This window comes from Penaeus chinensis, chromosome 30 (assembly GCF_019202785.1).
Source record: "Penaeus chinensis breed Huanghai No. 1 chromosome 30, ASM1920278v2, whole genome shotgun sequence".
NCBI lineage: Eukaryota > Metazoa > Arthropoda > Malacostraca > Decapoda > Penaeidae > Penaeus > Penaeus chinensis.
Window position 1 is genome coordinate 21,197,531 of NC_061848.1, and position 18,301 is coordinate 21,215,831.

The following is an 18,301-nucleotide window of genomic DNA, read 5'->3' on the forward strand; positions in this document are numbered from 1 at the left end:
GGTTAATTTTAAATTAAATATTGATATTATTATTATTTATTATTATTATTATTATTATTATTATTATTATTATTATTATTATTATTATTATTATTATTATTATTATTATTATTATTATTATTATTATTATTATTATTTTCTTCATTAACCCAATCTGTTTGAATGGCAAACACACATGCTATACCCACTGTGATATAAGTTTATTTATTGTATTTATGCACAGATGGCTTAACAAGTGCTTAGTCACCAAGGAGTCAGTTATTAGCCCTACCTGTCTCGCCTATTTGCTCTTTACCTTGAATTTTGGAAAGTTTCTTTTGTATTTTTTCTTTGTCTTTAAATGTACCAAGACTTTAATAATAATTTAATAATCATAGTAACAGTAAGAATGATAACAATATGGACATCAGTAGTCTTAGAAAGAAGAACACATTTTCCTGCAATTTCTTGGAATGGGGATATCAGGATTGGTCGCTAGGGCCTGCTTGGTGCTGAGCACATGTGGACCCATCTGTATGTAAGAAAATTCATAGAAAACTACAAGGGACAGTACATAGATCTGTAGATTGGGTTAATTGTTATTTTTATTAACCCATTCCCGACAGGCATGGCATGTACGTACATGTCATGCTCACTGTGAGTTTACTTGTTTAATTGTTTTGACACATAGATGGCTACACTTGTACTAAATCACCAATGAGCCAATTACGAGTACTGCCTGTCTGGCCTGTTTACCCTTTTCTTTGATTTACGAAAATATTTTACGTTATTTTATTTTGCTATAACTAATGTAACGTTTATGATAGAAATAACACCATCGATATTCATAGCACTAGTAAAAAATACATTTTCCTGCCAATTCAAGGAAAGGTGAAATCAGGTAAGGCAGAGCCATCTATGTGTAGAGACTTTTCTCAAAAGATATAAAAAATGAGCACAGAATTTTCCCCATTTTTTTTTTTCATTTTCCCTGGTGGCAATGGGTTAATACTAATGGTAATATTAATGTTATAATCAATGCTGTTGTTATTGTTGTAGTTATTATTGTCATTGTCATGAATATAGATATTATAGTTTGTTCCTGTTTTTTCATTCTGATTTGTGTTGGAGTGATCCAGTGTCAGTGCTAGAAATGAAACAATACATTTCTTCTCAAGCTTGGGGTAACTTCTTGTGTGTATTAATACCTGCAAAAGATCACTGCAGCAGACTGTGAGTACTCTGGTTTCCAGTTATATCAGTCAGGTAGACGCTGGATTGGGTCTGGGTGTCGTGATGACCTCCCGGCACGTGCTGGAGTAGCCTTGGAGCGGTTGTTGGTCCAGGGAGACTTTTGTTGATCTTAATGAATTCTGTCTCTTCCTGTGGGGATGGTGGGCCATCTATGCCTGTCTGTAGGCATTGTGAATCCTGATTGTTTTTGTTTTTTTTTATTTGTAAGCAAATGGGTGATTTTTTTCTGATTCCAGTGAGTAGGCAGTGTTTTGCAGTCTCTGAATTTTGTAAGTCATATGGTATAAGATTTTATTGATGTAAAAAAAAATTATGATGGATGCATTTTCTTACTTCCCAGTTTTATGACATGATTCATGCAGTATGAGAAAAGGGTTGACTTAGCTTTATTAACACTAATGATCCCAGGGAATTCAGATCCTTTTTGTATGTGAATTGTTCTAATGAAAGGGTTTTGCTACTTTCGCGTTGATGTTTTAATGATTTTAGATAATTTTTTAGCAGTGGAGCAACTTGGAAAGTATTTTGTGAACCTGATTTGGTTGTTTGTAACGGGAGCAATTTGTTGATATGTAATAAAAGGCTAAAGGCATATAATTGTTACAGAACACTCGTTCATTAACAGGACATTTCCCAAAGGAAAGAAACAGTAACATTATATGTAGGCAGTGCTGCAGATAGAAGGTACTTGAGAGATGTATACAGATATTTTACAGTTATGATTATTTCTTTTTAACTTGTGAGGAAAAAACAAATAATTTGATAAAACTTAACACGGGTGTGGGGGGGGGGGGGATTATTATCTCCTGTTCAGGAGTCCGTAACAGATCATGTACATGCGTCATTTGTGGTCATAGATATTATCATCACTGTAACCCATTATCATGTCACCTTAACAGTCTCAAGGAGGGCTTAGGAGAAGGAATGTGTTGTTTTATCCATTTGTGTTAAATTTGGTGTTGTGTGACCTGTTTTTGTGAATGTATGATTAGGAGGAGTTACACTTGTGATGTGTATGAGTGGGTTCTAATTTTGTTGATAGTTGAAAGTAATACCTCTATGAAAAGGAAAACAGCCACAGTAAGAAATGAATATAAATCGTAACATTTTGAACTCTTCATGAGTTCCTCTTCAGATGAATAATAAACTGAAATGGATACAAGCAGAGAATTTTGACAAGAATATGTAGTGTTTGAGAGACAGAACGAACAAGAGCTGAATCAGGTCTCAGGAGGGTCAAGGAAAGTCTGGGGAAGGCTTTGCTAACTAACGAGGAGGTAAGGTCATCCAAGCCCCATTGACCAGCAGTCAAGTTAGAATTAGTCATTTTTCTAATTAATAGAGATTCTAACATTTTTCTTTCATCCGAATTAGCTGATTCATGAATCAATTTAGCGTTTCTCTAATTAAGCTGGTGACCTTCATCACGCAAATGAATGAAGCACACATTTGATTCTCTGGCATATCTAACATCACGTTTATGTTTATTAATTCTTTTCTCAAAAGCTCAACCTGGTCTCGCATATGTAAAACTTGGGAGAATCCTAATAGGGTATAGTGTAAATACCAGAAGTCTCAAGTGCACTGTTAGCCGCATTGTACTTAACCAAAGTATTGCACAATGTGTTCGGATACGTACAAACATTGTCAATTCCAGTGCCTTTAAACATGTCATTTCTTATCGAGGGACGGGTTATACGGAATAATTAATAGATTAATGTCACTATCTCGGGAATGACTATAAAATTTCCATCTCGCAGATGAAAAACCGAGGATATCCTAATTTTGAAAACGTTTAACATATGAGATCGAGTTCCCGATCGGTAAATTCAGTATCACAAATCCTATATACCCTGAGAAACATGGACGAGACTACTGACTTCTTAACATACAACGGATGATTTAAGAAAAGGTGAAGGTAATTAGCAGTGTGAGTAGGTTTACGGTAAACCGAAAATTTAAGTGAGCCATTTACATTGCATAAAAGGACGTTGAGAAAAGGTGATTTACCTGAGTCTTCCCATTCTACTTTAGAATAGATAGTACGCACGAGGTTGTTGAGTTTTCTGAAAAAATCAAAGAAGTCTGAATGGTTTAATTGCCCCCAAGAAAAACACCATCAACATAACAAAACCAAATTGTTTATAAATTGTTTATAAAATTCACGTCAAAAATAAATTATTCGTGACACAAAAACGAGTGAGCTCGATAAAGTGATTGACTGGAATAGGGATCTTCTCATGAGATGAAGAAAGCTTTCTTCCAAGGAAATCTAGCTCATTGCCAAGTGGGACATTACTAAACAAGGAATCCATATCAAAACTCATTAATTTCTTACTGTGTGTCGGCAAGTTTCTAACCTTATCCATGAAGTCCATTGAATGTTTGATATGACTCTTAGAAAATGATCCCATAAAAGGAGATCAAACGCTTGCTTTATATATATATATACATATATATATATATATATAATTTATATATACATAATTTATATATATATTAATTTATATATATATTAATTTATATATATATTAATTTATATATATATTAATTTATATATATATATTGATTTATATATATATATATATATATATATATATATATATATATTTATATGTATATTTATATGTATATTTATATGTATATTTATATGAATATTTATATGTATATTTATATGTATATTTATATGTATATTTATATATATATATATATATATATATATATATATATATATATATTTATATATATATTTATACGTATATTTAAATATATATATGTATTTATATATATTCATATTTATATTTATATATATATATATATATATGTATTTATATATATATATATATATATATATATATATACATACATATATATATATATATATATATATATATATATATATATAATGTATGTATATATAATATATATATATAATGTATATATATAAATATATTTATATATATATATATATTATATATACATACATTTATATATATATATATATTTATATATATATATATATATATATATTTATATATTTATATATATATTTATTTATATATATATATATATATATATATATATATATATATATATATATATATATATATTTATATATGTAGGTATGTATACAGAACAATACATAGTATATACATACAGTAATTGTGAAGCCTTCATAACAATGTAAATACGATCTTGCTGAAGTTGGAAAATAAAGGTTATCTGCAATTATATATGTGTATAATGTTCTGTAAATTTTCTCATTTTCTGTGTATTCTTGATGAAACCATGAGAGTAGTATTAATCAATGTAAAAGTGCCACAGTTGGCTCCAGAATGCTTAGAAAAGACCTTTGTGTGATGTAACTCCCCCCCCCCCCCCCCCCAATTTATTGTCTCATACCTTTGGTGCCTAGCACTGTCTTACTTCATTTTCACCCACCCCCCATTTAATTATGAAGCATCCTAGATCTGCCATTGACTTTGGGGATCTCTTTCTGTGTGTGTGTGTGTGTGTGTGTGTGTGTGTGTGTGTGTGTGTGTGTGTGTGTGTGTGTGTGTGTGTGTGTGTGTGTGTTACACGCTCACGCACACATTTATGTTTGTGTGTGTAGAGGCATGCACTTGCAGGCTTGTATTCTTTTTGGTGTGATTTTGTACATAATTGTATGCACGTATGACTTGCACGTAAATGTATATTATATTAATTCTTTTGAGTAGGTGTCAGTACATTCAAAAGCACTGAATAGGATTTTCCACAGAATGCCATAGGATGTTCATGAATAAGAATTAGCTTTTTTATAGTGGACGGGTCATATCTCAGTTACCAACATTTCCATGATGAATAAAAACTACCAGAGACAATTTGAATGTGGTTTTGTAGTGAGACTTTTTGAATTGGTGTTCATCTCTCAAAGTTTTCAGATAGTTTTTAATTCTAACAAAAGTCAACTAGATGTTTTGATTAAGATTTCAGATAATTTATTTAGTTATATTTTTTATCTTTAACCCATTTGTGTTGGGTATATGCACTGTCCACTTTATTTTTGCTTTGTCAAATTTTGTTTACGAGCAGGTAGCTTCATAAGTATTTAGTCACCAAGGAGTCGGTTGCTGGCCTCACTGTTGACCTCATTTATTGAATTTTCAGAGTAAAAAGTGTTTTATTCTGATGTTGTTATTATTGTTATTAATATTTTTATTTTTATAGTTGACATTATCATTATCATTATCTTATTAACCCCTTTGATCTAGATGACATTATCATGAGGAAATTTTGATTAAGGGTCAAGTAACCTCATGGGAAAATCTGGCTGTGGGCAGAGTGACTTGCACAAACCTGTTGGAGGGAAATTAGACTCATATGGGATTTAGAAAGGGGACTTTACATTATTTCCATTGATAAACAAGTATGGAATGTAGTGTCCGTGAGCCATAACTTAAAGAGTGCTAGCTCTAGGGAGGTTTCCATTACCATGCTCAGTATTATATTCCTAGCCGCTCTGACCGATGGTGCAGAAAACTGAATATTACCACAAAAAAAAACAAAAAAACTGTTACTTATTCTTATTATTCTTATAGACTACCTAGGGAGATGATATGGAGTCAGTGCAAGGAAAACAGTCTATTACCATCTGGATAAAACAAATCAAATGACAAATATGGATGTTGGAAAATAGCAAAAAAGCTAGAAAAGCTTGTGCATAAAAAAAACGAAAATAACGGGGAAGGCTTAGAGTTTTGTCACTGTACGAGTGTCCGTGTGCGTCCGGCCTACAAGCTGTGCACCAGGCAGAGTGGCTGCTCATGTAAGCTTAATGCCTGTTTTTGGGCCATGCGATTACCGTGAAGCACCTGGATCCAAGGGGTTAACGATACTATTTTTTTTTTTTTCTTCCCAAAATCTCAATAAATAGGCTCAGCATATAAAGTCAGGTAGGCCTAGTAATTGAAGCCTTAGGGACTAAGCACTTCTGGAGCCATCTCTGTTTCAACAAACATAATCAACTAAGATCACAGTGGATAGGGCATCTATATGAGTACATACTCTGCTGGCATCAACAGTTACACTTGTGGCAATTTTGGTTAGCTGCTGTAGGTTTAGTGATTGAAGATATATGAAAGTATATATATTTTAAAATCAGAATCCTCTTTAGACTCAGATTCTCTTTACCATAAAAAATCCCCCACCCCTCCTCTTTCACTCCAGTTAAACTTCCATCCCTCGACCAGTGTCATGCCAAATCTGTTAATGAGGACTTTCTACCTCCTAGGATTAAGAACGTGTCTCTGGCTGGCTGCGGCTTCCTAGCGTTATACCTGTTAGGTGCAATCAAATGCTTGTTGACTGTCTGTCCCCATGTCCTGAAGGAGACTGTTATTTCGGGAGCATCTGCGGGAGCCTTGATTGGCTCAGCGCTGATCTGTCAGGTACCTATTGATGATGTGAAATACAAGATCCTGAATGCGGCTGTTGAGGCCAGAAAGTGGGCAATGGGGCCTTTCAGTCCAGGGTTCAAGTTTGAGGATTACCTTAGGGCAGGCATCGAGCTGTTACCTCCTGACGCCCACCTGAGTGCCAATGGGCGGCTTTTTGTGTCACTTACAAGAGTCCGGGACATGTCTAATGTGATTGTATCTGAGTGGGACTCGCGCGAAGACCTGGTTCAAACACTAAGGTGTGCTTGCTACATCTTGGGGGCATCGGGGATGGTTCCGCCCACCCTACGCGGAGAATGGTTCATCGATGGGGGATACAGCAACAGGCAGCCTGTGGTCAGCAAGGATGCTCTCACCATCAGTCCATATGCAGGTGACGCAGACATATGCCCAGAGGAAGAGCCGACACGCAGGAGGGTGAGCTGGGCCAACCACACTGTCAATATGTCCAAAAGCAACACACTGCGCTTGTACCAGTCCCTGATGCCCCCTGCACCCCACATCCTCAACCAGTACCATACTCAGGGTTACAGAGATACATGGCTGTACTTGCAAAGAATGAAATCGAAGCTGAGAAGTAACTGAGCAAGACTATGTATAATGCACCTGTCTAAAAAATGTTAGGTGGTTAGTCAGGAGGATGTGATACTAATAAGTATTTGTATTGTGAAGTAGGAGATTGTAAATATGTAGACAGTCAACCCTTCATATATCTTATTTATCATTATTGTTATTCTTGAAACTTGAAAACAATATATTGCATATGAACATGTTAGTATTTTTTTTTTTTTCTATAATGCTCTTCTTTTGCCATTATATATTTATTTGCTTAAATATATTACATATTTAATCAAAAGCCTATGTATCTTTAAATTTTTTTGAATTACTGTGATATTGGCATCATTACATCTTGTATAGCTGTATTCTGTTTGCGATGTATTCTAGGGAAGTATGCGTGGCCCTGTCTGGATCTGGTTTCCTGGCATTATATGAGGTTGGTGCCTTGGAGTGCCTACAGAAGCAATGGCCTCGCTTGCTGCAGACAGCAAAGATTTCTGGAGCATCGGCTGGCTCCCTTTTGGCAGCTTGTGTAGTGTGTGATGTCCCTCTTAACTTTGTGAAGGCCAATTTCTTGGAGACGGCCAAGGAAGCCCAGAGGTGGAAACTGGGTCCCTTCAGTCCCAAGTTCAAGGTCTCTGATTATCTCAACCAGGGATTTGAAGCCCTGCCCCCTGACGCCCACCTGCGGGCCAATAACAGACTCTTTGTCTCACTCACAAGGATTAAAGATGGCCAGAATGTCATAATCTCAAACTGGACTTCACGAGAGGAGTTGATCCAGTGCCTCCTCTGCTCTTGTTTTATCCCTGTCTTCTCTGGCTATCGGTTCCCTTCATTTCGTGGAGAGAGGTACATGGATGGTGGCTTCACTAACAACCTCCCCATACCAGGCCAGCCATGCATATCTATTGGCCCATTTGAGGGGAAGATTGACATCTGCCCCAGGAGCAAGGTGCAAAATTCCCCTTACCTGACCATTGCTAATGAGACAGTGGCCATAAATCCCACCAACATCATGAGGTTTGTACAGTCCCTGAAGCCTCCCCCCAGCGAGATCTTAGAAGACGTCTATCAGGAGGGCTACTGGGATGCTTACTCCTTTCTAAAAGCAAAGACAAGTCAAAAGACAGGCCCTTTGTCTGCATGAGCTTAAATGCTTGTGTTCAGTGTGAAAGAGAGGAATGTTTATATTTCATGCCTGAGGGCAGTAAGGGAATGGGTGTTGGTGTACACTTTGTATTTTAATTTGTATGGACCGTGAGATTTATAACCTAGACAGCCTTCTAAGGATTGATTTTTAAGTATTTTGCTTATTTACTATAAAATATAAGCATTATATTGTATTATCTATGTTAAGGAAATTTTATTATTAAGATCTGAAAATAACCAAGACTTTATAGTATTGTTATACACACCTGTGCACATGTACTTGCTTGTATATGTGTTGAAGCGCACAATTACATACATACTCATACATATGCACATGCACATATGTGCACATTGACACACACACACACACACACACACACACACACACACACACACACACACACACACACACACACACACCTACATACACACACACACCTACATACACACACACACCTACACACACACACCTACACACACACACACCTACACACACACACCTACACACACACACACCTACACACACACACACACCTACACACACACACACACACCTACACACGCACACACCTACACACACGCACACACTTACACACGCACACTTACACACGCACACACTCTACACACGCACACACCCTACACCACACACACCACACACACTACACACACACACACCAACACCACACCCACACACACTACACCACACACCACACTACACACACACACCACACACCACCTACACACACATCACCACACAACCAACTACACCACACCACACACCACACACTACCAACCCAACACCACCACAACCACACCACACTACACACACCACACAACCTACACACACACCACCACCAACCACACCTACAAACCTACACACCACCCACACACCTACACACACACCTACAACACCCACACCACACCACACACACTACACACCCCTACAACCACACCTACACACACACACCTCACACACCACACAACACACACCTACACACCACCTACACCACACCTACACACCCCAACAAACACACACACCTACACACACAACCTACACACAACACACACCTACACACACACTCACACCACACACACAACACACACACACACACTACACACACACACCACTCACACACACACACCTACACACACACACACCTACACACACCTACACACACACCTACACACACACACCTACACACACACACACCTACACCTACACACACACACACCTACACACACACACACCTACACACACACACCTACACACCCACACCTACACACACACACACACCTACACACACACACACCTACACACACACACACCTACACACACACACCTACACACACACACACCTACACACACACACACCTACACACACACACACTTACACACACACCTACACCTACACACACACCTACATCTACACACACACCTACACCTACACACACACACACATACACCTACACACACACCTACACCTATACACACACACCTACACCTACACCTACACACATACATACACCTACACACACACACCTACATACACCTACACACACACACCTACACACACACCTACACACACACCTACACACACACCTACACACACACCTACACACACCTACACACACACACACACCTACACACACACACCTACACACACACCTACACACACACCTTCACACACACACCTACACACATGCAACACACCTACACACACGCCTACACACACACACCTACACCTACACACCTACACACCTACACACACACCTACACACCTACACACACACCTACACCTACACCTACACACCTACACACACACCTACACACCTACACACACACCTACACCTACACCTACACACATACACACACACCTACACACCTACACACACACCTACACACACGCACACACACACCTACACACACACACACACCCACACACCCACACACACACCTACACACCTACACACACACACCTACACACCTACACACACACCTACACACACACACCTACACACCTACACCTACACACCTACACACCTACACACCTACACCTACACCTACACCTACACACCTACACACCTACACACACACACCTACACCTACACCTACACACCTACACCTACACCTACACACCTACACACACATGCACACACACACCTACACACATGCACACACACACCTACACACATGCACACACACACCTACACACACACACCTACACACACACACACACACACACACCTACACACCTACACCTACACCTACACACATACACACACACACCTATACACACACACACACCTACACACACACACACACACCTACACACACACACACACACCTACACACACACACACCTACACACACACACACACCTACACACACACACACACCTACACACACACACACACCTACACACACACACCTACACACACACACACACACCTACACCTACACACATACACACACACCTATACACACACACACACCTACACACACACACACACCTACACACACACACACACACCTACACACACACACACACCTACACACACACACCTACACACACACACACACCTACACACACACACACCTACACACACACACACACCTACACACACACACACACACACACACACACACACACCTACACACACACACACACCTACACACACACACCTACACACACCTACACACACACACACACACACACACACACACACACACACACACACACACACACACACACACACACACTCACACACTCCAATTATACAACTGTACTTTGCTTTGTAAGAATTCCCTTGGTAATGTGCCATTTTTAGAATGATATGAAATTATGTTACTGATAATATTTATACTGTTTTTGAGATGAAATATACTTTTAAGGTCAAAATTAGCTTTCATATCCAGCTGTATTAAAGAAAAAAAAATAATGCAGTACTTGCAAATTATTGTTGATTATGATTATCTCTATAATGATCTTTCATTTACATTTTCTGACCACCTTTTATTTGTTTATAAAAAAAAAATATGTTTTCTTTCATGTTTCTCTTTGTATTCATTACTGATTACATGCATTATAGTATTTTTTAGAGTAGCTTATTTTTCTGTGGTATTTTGAATTGACGTTAATGTTGAGTTTCTTTTTTTGTGAAATAATAAGGCTTTAGATATATATTTTAAGTGGAATGGGAAAATGTGCATGCACTGGCTAACATTCTATCTGCAAATGCTAGTTGGCAAATACACTTATTAATATAGTATAATAATAAAATACACTTATTAATCTTAATATACTGATTGAACTTAAAGAAATTACATTGGTTGAGGGAGGAGACAGTATGCTAAATAATGCTAAAAAATTTTAACAATAAGGAAGACAGTCCACAGTGATATGATTTAAGATATTAGCCTTTCTATTAATTTGTTATTGGTATTATTTTAATATTATTGTTCTTTTTAAAAGTCATTACTACTGATATTATTTTTTCAAGATTCTTTAATTTTCTCTGTAATTAAAGAGAGAGGGAATGAGAAAGTGTTTTGGTGATTATTTGTACTATTGGTATTATTACTATTACTATTATTATTATTATAATTGTTATTATTATTATTATTATTATTATTATTATTATTATTGTAATGATTATTATGATTATTATTATTATTATTATTTATCATCAATAATAATGAATTTTTATTTTATTTATTTATAGTTATTGTTGTTGTTATTATTATTATTATTATTATTAATATTATTAATATTATTATTATTATTAATATTATTATCATCATTATCATGATCATTATTATTATAATGAATATGATTATTGTTTGGGTTACTTTTGTTTCACTTCTTTCCTGGAAATACTATCATAAGAAAGGCATGAAACATTATGGGAAATCACTAGTTTCCTCCATTTTCGAGGTCAGTGCATCCATTTTAAAATGAGCATTGGTTAGACTTCTAAAAGGTCATCCTTTTTTTTCATAATTTCCATAGCATACAAACCATATACTGGGGGGAGGGGGAGGGGGGGTTAAACTCTGGTTGCACGCTTTTTAGGACATTGTAAAAGTGATGTTCCAGATTAAATTGGAGATCTTGTGGCAGTTTTCAATTTTATCTTTTTGCTTTGTACACGCTAGAGGGGGTGGGGGTCTTGGGCAGGGAGTACCATTGGTGCGCTTGTGAAAATGATGAAAAGAATAGATGACCCTCTAAAAGCTTCAGTATGAAAAGGCATGATAAGTTCCATAACTTAAAAAAAAAATATATATATATATATAAATGTATAAAAATATAAAGGGCATGATATATCAGATACATAAGAAGGCTACATACAAAGGAAAGGCTGATAATACTCTTAGCACATGCTTCTAGCTCCTTGATTCTCCCCAAAATAAAGATCATTTTGCTTTTATTACTCTGCCGCCCCCTCACAGCAAATGGTTGAAGCAACACAGCACACACTATATTATAGCATAGCATACTTCAAGCAGTAGATGAACTAGCAATAAGGACACAGTAGCTCCTATTCAGACTGACCCCTTCAAGATTTGGTAAAGAGCTTAAAGGAGGAATCCCCTCATCACTCAACATTGCGAGCCCACACCAGGCGGCCCAAAGGTTTAGCTAAACCACATCTTCGCCAAAGTGCCACATCCCATTAGGGTAGGTATAGTGAAAGGTGATGCGTTTTAATTTTATATGTGGTGGTTGGGGGAGTGTCGGGTATAGAACCAAGGTGTTGAGAAATTGCTTTTACTATTATTATTTGCACTGTTACTGTGTTTTTTATTATTGTTGTGGTTGTTGTTATTATTATTATTGTTATTATTATTATTATTATTATTATTATTATTATTATTGTTATTATTTTATCATAATTATTATTGTTATTATTGTTACTTATTATTAGTGTATATTGACTTTGATATAAGTATAGTAATTATGATAGTAATGATAATAATGATAATGATTACTATTTCTGTTTCTCTTACTCTTACTATTGCTATGACTGTGATTATGAGTATGACAGTTATTATTATTATTATTATTATTATTATTATTATTATTATTATTATTATCATTATTTTTTTAATTTATTTTTTTAGTATCATTATTATTACTATTTTCATTACTATCACTATCTTCATTATTATTAGTATTATTGTCTTCATCTTAATATGTCACTGACATGGGGAGTAATATGAGATAATACTTTTATCATTTTTATAATCACTCTTATAATTATCGTTGGTTTCATCACTAGTATCAGTGTATAACAATATCCATCATTGGTATACCCTTTCTTGACGACAGGCTTTCAATTAGTTGATATTTTAAAGAAGAAGAAGAAGAAGAAGAAGAAAAGCACCTTACCATTTTAATAAAAATTTAGATGCGACTTACTACCATAAAGTTGGTTGGATAATGGCATGTCTGGATTCTGCTGTAATTTTCCTCTCTGACGATATCTGATACGAGTAAATCTGTTAAGGGAAGCCAGGGATTCCCCTGTTTTTCCTATTGATATTGAATGTTTGGAAAAATTTGAATTAGAATATAATTGAAACATTGGTATTACAGATGGGAGGACATCTATTAATAGAGGCCAGAGATGCCCCAGTTTGTCCCAGAGATATTGACATTTTTGTGAAAATTTGACAGTGAATATTATTGAAAGGTGGGTATTGCAGCCAAAGTGGTGAATATTATTGGAACATGGGTATTGCAGCCAAAATGCTGAATATTATTGAAAGGTGGGTATTGCAGCCAAAGTGGTGATATTATTAAATTGTGGGTATTGCAGCCAAAGTGCTGAATATTATTTAAACGTGGGTATTGAAGCCACAACACTGAATATTATTGAAATGTGGGTATTGAAGCCACAACACTGAATATTATTGAAACTTGGGTTTTAAAGCCACAATGCTGAATATTATTGAAATGTGGGTATTGAAGCCACAACACAGAATATTATTGAAATTTGGGTATTGCAGCCACAATGCTGAATATTATTGAAACGTGGGTATTGAAGCCACAACGCTGAATATTATTGAAACGTGGGTATTGAAGCCACAACACTGAATATTATTGAAACGTGGGTATTAAAGCAACAACGCTGAATATTATTGAAACGTGGGTATTGAAGCCACAACGCTGAATATTATTGAAATGTGGGTATTGAAGCCACAACACTGAATATTATTGAAACTTGGGTATTGAAGCCACAACACTGAATATTATTGAAACGTGGGTATTGAAGCCACAACGCTGAATATCATTGAAACAGTATTGAATCTACAATGTAAAACGCAGATTCTTTTTAATTTCTGTTGTCATCGCATATGTCATCAAGGCACAAACAAGGGGACATCGGAGATACTAGGACATTGTGCTTCAGGAATAAGGAATTGGGCTCTAAGTAATTTTATGGGTTACTGGGTGTTTAGGAGAGGAGAGAAAGAGGAAGGTAGGTGCCTGTAGGGTTAAAGCGGCTATCGTAATTTGTTTTTGTTTTAGATAGGAGGCTTGAAATGGGGTTGATATTAGGTAGAGTCTGTTGATAGTTTTTATTGTTTGTTATTTTTGGGTTAATAGTGTTGTTATTATTTTGTTATTATTATTATAATTATTATTATTATTATTATTATTATTATAATTATTATTATTATTGTTATTATTAATAATATTATTTTCATCATCATTATCATAATTATGATTTTCATTGTTATTTTTATATCATCATTATTATTATTATTGTTATTGTTGTTATAAATATTGTTATTTCTATAGTTATTATTATTATTATTATTATTATTATTATTATTATTATTATTATTATTAATATCATCATCACCACCACCATTATTAATATCAATATTAATATTGGTATTGTTATTGTTGTTATTGAAGCTATTTTGTTATTACTACTTTACTATTGCTATTATTATTACCATTTCTGTTACTATTATTATTATTATTATTATTATTATTATTATTATTATTATTAGTATTATTACCATCATCATCATCCTCATAACTTCTTCTTCTTCTTCTTCTTCTTCTTCTTCTTCTTCTTCTTTTACTACTACTATTAATGCTGCTGCTACTGCTACTATTAATTTTAGTGACTTATTTTTTCATTATTGTTATTGGTATTATTGTTAGGATGATGATGACAATTGTTATTAATAATTTGATTGCCATTGTTATTATTGCTGTTATTAATTATACATAATAATGATAACAATCATCATGATCATCTTCATCAATATCATTATGATCATTCATTATCATTATCATCATTATTATTATTGTTATTATTATTGTTATGAATATTTTATCATCATCATCATTATTATTAGTTATTGTTATTCTCATTATTGTCAACATTATCATTATCTGCCTCACCATTATTAGCACTATCTTTTATCCCTTTGCAGGTCTCGTCTGGGCTGCCAGGTGTGCCTAACGAAGGCCCTGAATGGCATTACGGTCATCGTACCTGAAGGCACTACAGACGTACGGAATGTATAGGACTCAAGGGCTAGCGTTGGCATAACTTGAAGTGCTTTTGATAGTATATATATACTTTTGAGAACATTAAAAAAAAAAAAAATTTTTTTTAGCATTATTCTTGTCTGTAGTTGTCCAGATTCTTGTAATAGGTTTTAATTTTAGTGATTCATGTCTGTGTTTTTTTTTTTTTTTTTTTTTTGTATGTCAAATGTAGAATCTATATGATATAGTACAAGAGATTTCAGTCATAAGAACACTATTTTTACAAAGCTGTGACTGAAACATTTTACATGTGGGTGCTCAATTTTATTTGTGAATTGTTTGATACAGTTAAATGATGTAAAGATTCCTCGTACAACTTTTATTGTTCCTAATGCATAAGTGTTTCTGTAATTATCATATTAAAAAAAAAAAAAATGAATATCAAGTGTATGATGACGACTGTTGTAAAAGAAGATGTCCTTATAAATATATGTCTGCCCGTGTTTTATGTGCTGCTTGACCCATTTTATTTTTTTGAATCCTTTTTTTGTTGTCTTTGTTTTTTGCAAGCCCGTTCATATGAAATTCATCCTTTGAAATTTTGTTCAGATTTTATTACCTCTGTTCACACTGCTTATGTAATTGGTCCTTTAAAATACTTTTTTTTTTTTTTTTTAAGTCTTTTTTGTTGCATATTTTTTCACAAAGTCATTTCTGAATGTACTCTATGCAAACATTGTTTAATAGACATTTCGTTTTTGTTATTATGTCTCTACTTCTCTTTCCATCATTCAAGTTCATTCCAAGTTAATATGACCATGACAAATAACATTAACTGGTGTGACTACTCTTGTTAGAACATTTTTTAAAACCAGAAATGATGAATGATTAACTTCACAAAGGAAATGATGTAGTTAATGTTGTTTAATTAAATCTTCCATCAGAATTACACATATGATTTGTGCATTTGTCTCATGAGCTCTTTGGAACCTAAATAAAAGTACATTGTCCTGGCAAGAGCAGGCAGCTAATTTTTCTAACAGGGATTTGGAATGGTCCAAGTATGTACTGTAATAAACAAATATTTATTGCAAATTGACTTAAGAGTGGCTTATTGTAAACAAATATTCAACAAGATCACACTTCTACTTCCCTTGGCCGTTGTTGTCCTGGGGCGGCTTAGGAGGCAGAGACTGGGACCCAATGCTGGGAACTCCCCAACCTTGGGACTCTGCCCTCGACTCAACTAATTTTGCATGGTCTTTTTTTTCCCCCCCTCCTACTTTTTCATTTCTGTCCCTTCACCAACTCCTGCTACTATCCACTTCCTAAGGTGGAAGAGCCATGCTGAAAGGATGAAAGGCTGACTTTGTGCCAGTCCCGAACGGCCTGAGGGAGCCATGGGCACGGTATTCCCCTGATTTAGTTGTCTAGCCCTTACCCCTCAAGGGGACCCTGAGGGGTGGACCATTTCTCTCCCCAACATACTCCAGGCTTACCATGGTCCTCAACACTACTCCCTCTTCTACACGCTCCCGTCCTTCTACTACCCCCACATCTACAAGAATCTTTAACACTATTTAGCCCAGCCAAATGGGAGCCATTTTTCGTGATCCCTCCCACAGCTCCTTACTCTGACAACACACTTCTCTTCCAGCAATGTCTCCAAAAACAAGTAGGCAAAGTCTCTTTCCGTAGCTGACCCGACCATTCCCGTCTTGTCACCGTAACATCTGAAAACCAAGCTATAGCATTATCAAATCTTAACTGATCTATGGTAACCCCATCCAACCCTCAATACTTGCACTGGAAATGTTTCTATCTCCCCAGCAAATTGCCCTGTCTATTACAAAAATTGGTCAGATTGTGGAGAAGACTTACTCGCCTGTCTCACGGACTATGATGCGGTATGAGTACAATGCTGCTCCATTCCTCCCAGAGGTCATCGTAAGAACCCCACTAACATTGCCAAAATTACTTTCCGTAGACATGACCTACCCTTTAATGTATACAATGGTGGAGAATCCCTCCCCGTCCAACCATATCAACCTCCTCGTCAGTGCCAAAATTGTTGGCGTTTAGGACATTCTGCCAAACATTGCCGTTCCACAGCCAGATGCCCACTATGTGCCCAACCTGGCCATACCCGATCAAACTACTCTGCACAATCACGCACATGTGCCAACTGTGGCGGCCCCCATAATGTATTTTATAGAGGCTGCCCCACCTACGAATTTGAGTCTGAGGTAGCAACTCTCAGATTCAGACTTGGACTCACTCTACGTGAAGCCAGACAGGAAGCACGTCAACGAGGTTTTTCTCTTACACCCTACTCCAGTAATGTCGCTCACTCTGCCACTCCCCCTACCTCCCAAGTTCCTACACCCTCTCCTAAATCTACCC

General features: G+C 36.0%; 2 protein-coding genes and 1 long non-coding RNA gene across 3 annotated transcripts; all 3 read left to right on the forward strand.

Annotated features, from left to right (window-relative positions):
* Positions 1–4,735: 4,735 nt before the first annotated feature.
* Positions 4,736–7,256, forward strand: LOC125041389 (patatin-like phospholipase domain-containing protein 2). Its single transcript, XM_047636295.1, has one exon. The coding sequence runs from the start codon at positions 6,726–6,728 to the stop codon at positions 7,254–7,256; it is 531 nt and encodes a 176-aa protein (XP_047492251.1). The 5' UTR covers positions 4,736–6,725.
* A 200-nt stretch (positions 7,257–7,456) lies between these two features.
* LOC125041388 (patatin-like phospholipase domain-containing protein 2) lies at positions 7,457–8,808 on the forward strand. Its single transcript, XM_047636294.1, has one exon. It carries the CDS (start codon positions 7,606–7,608, stop codon positions 8,377–8,379), a length of 774 nt encoding a protein of 257 aa, XP_047492250.1. The 5' UTR covers positions 7,457–7,605; the 3' UTR covers positions 8,380–8,808.
* A 3,354-nt stretch (positions 8,809–12,162) lies between these two features.
* Positions 12,163–16,418, forward strand: LOC125041395. Its single transcript, XR_007116267.1, has 2 exons — positions 12,163–13,063; positions 15,841–16,418. It is a non-coding gene; the product is annotated as an uncharacterized LOC125041395 (long non-coding RNA).
* Positions 16,419–18,301: the final 1,883 nt, after the last annotated feature.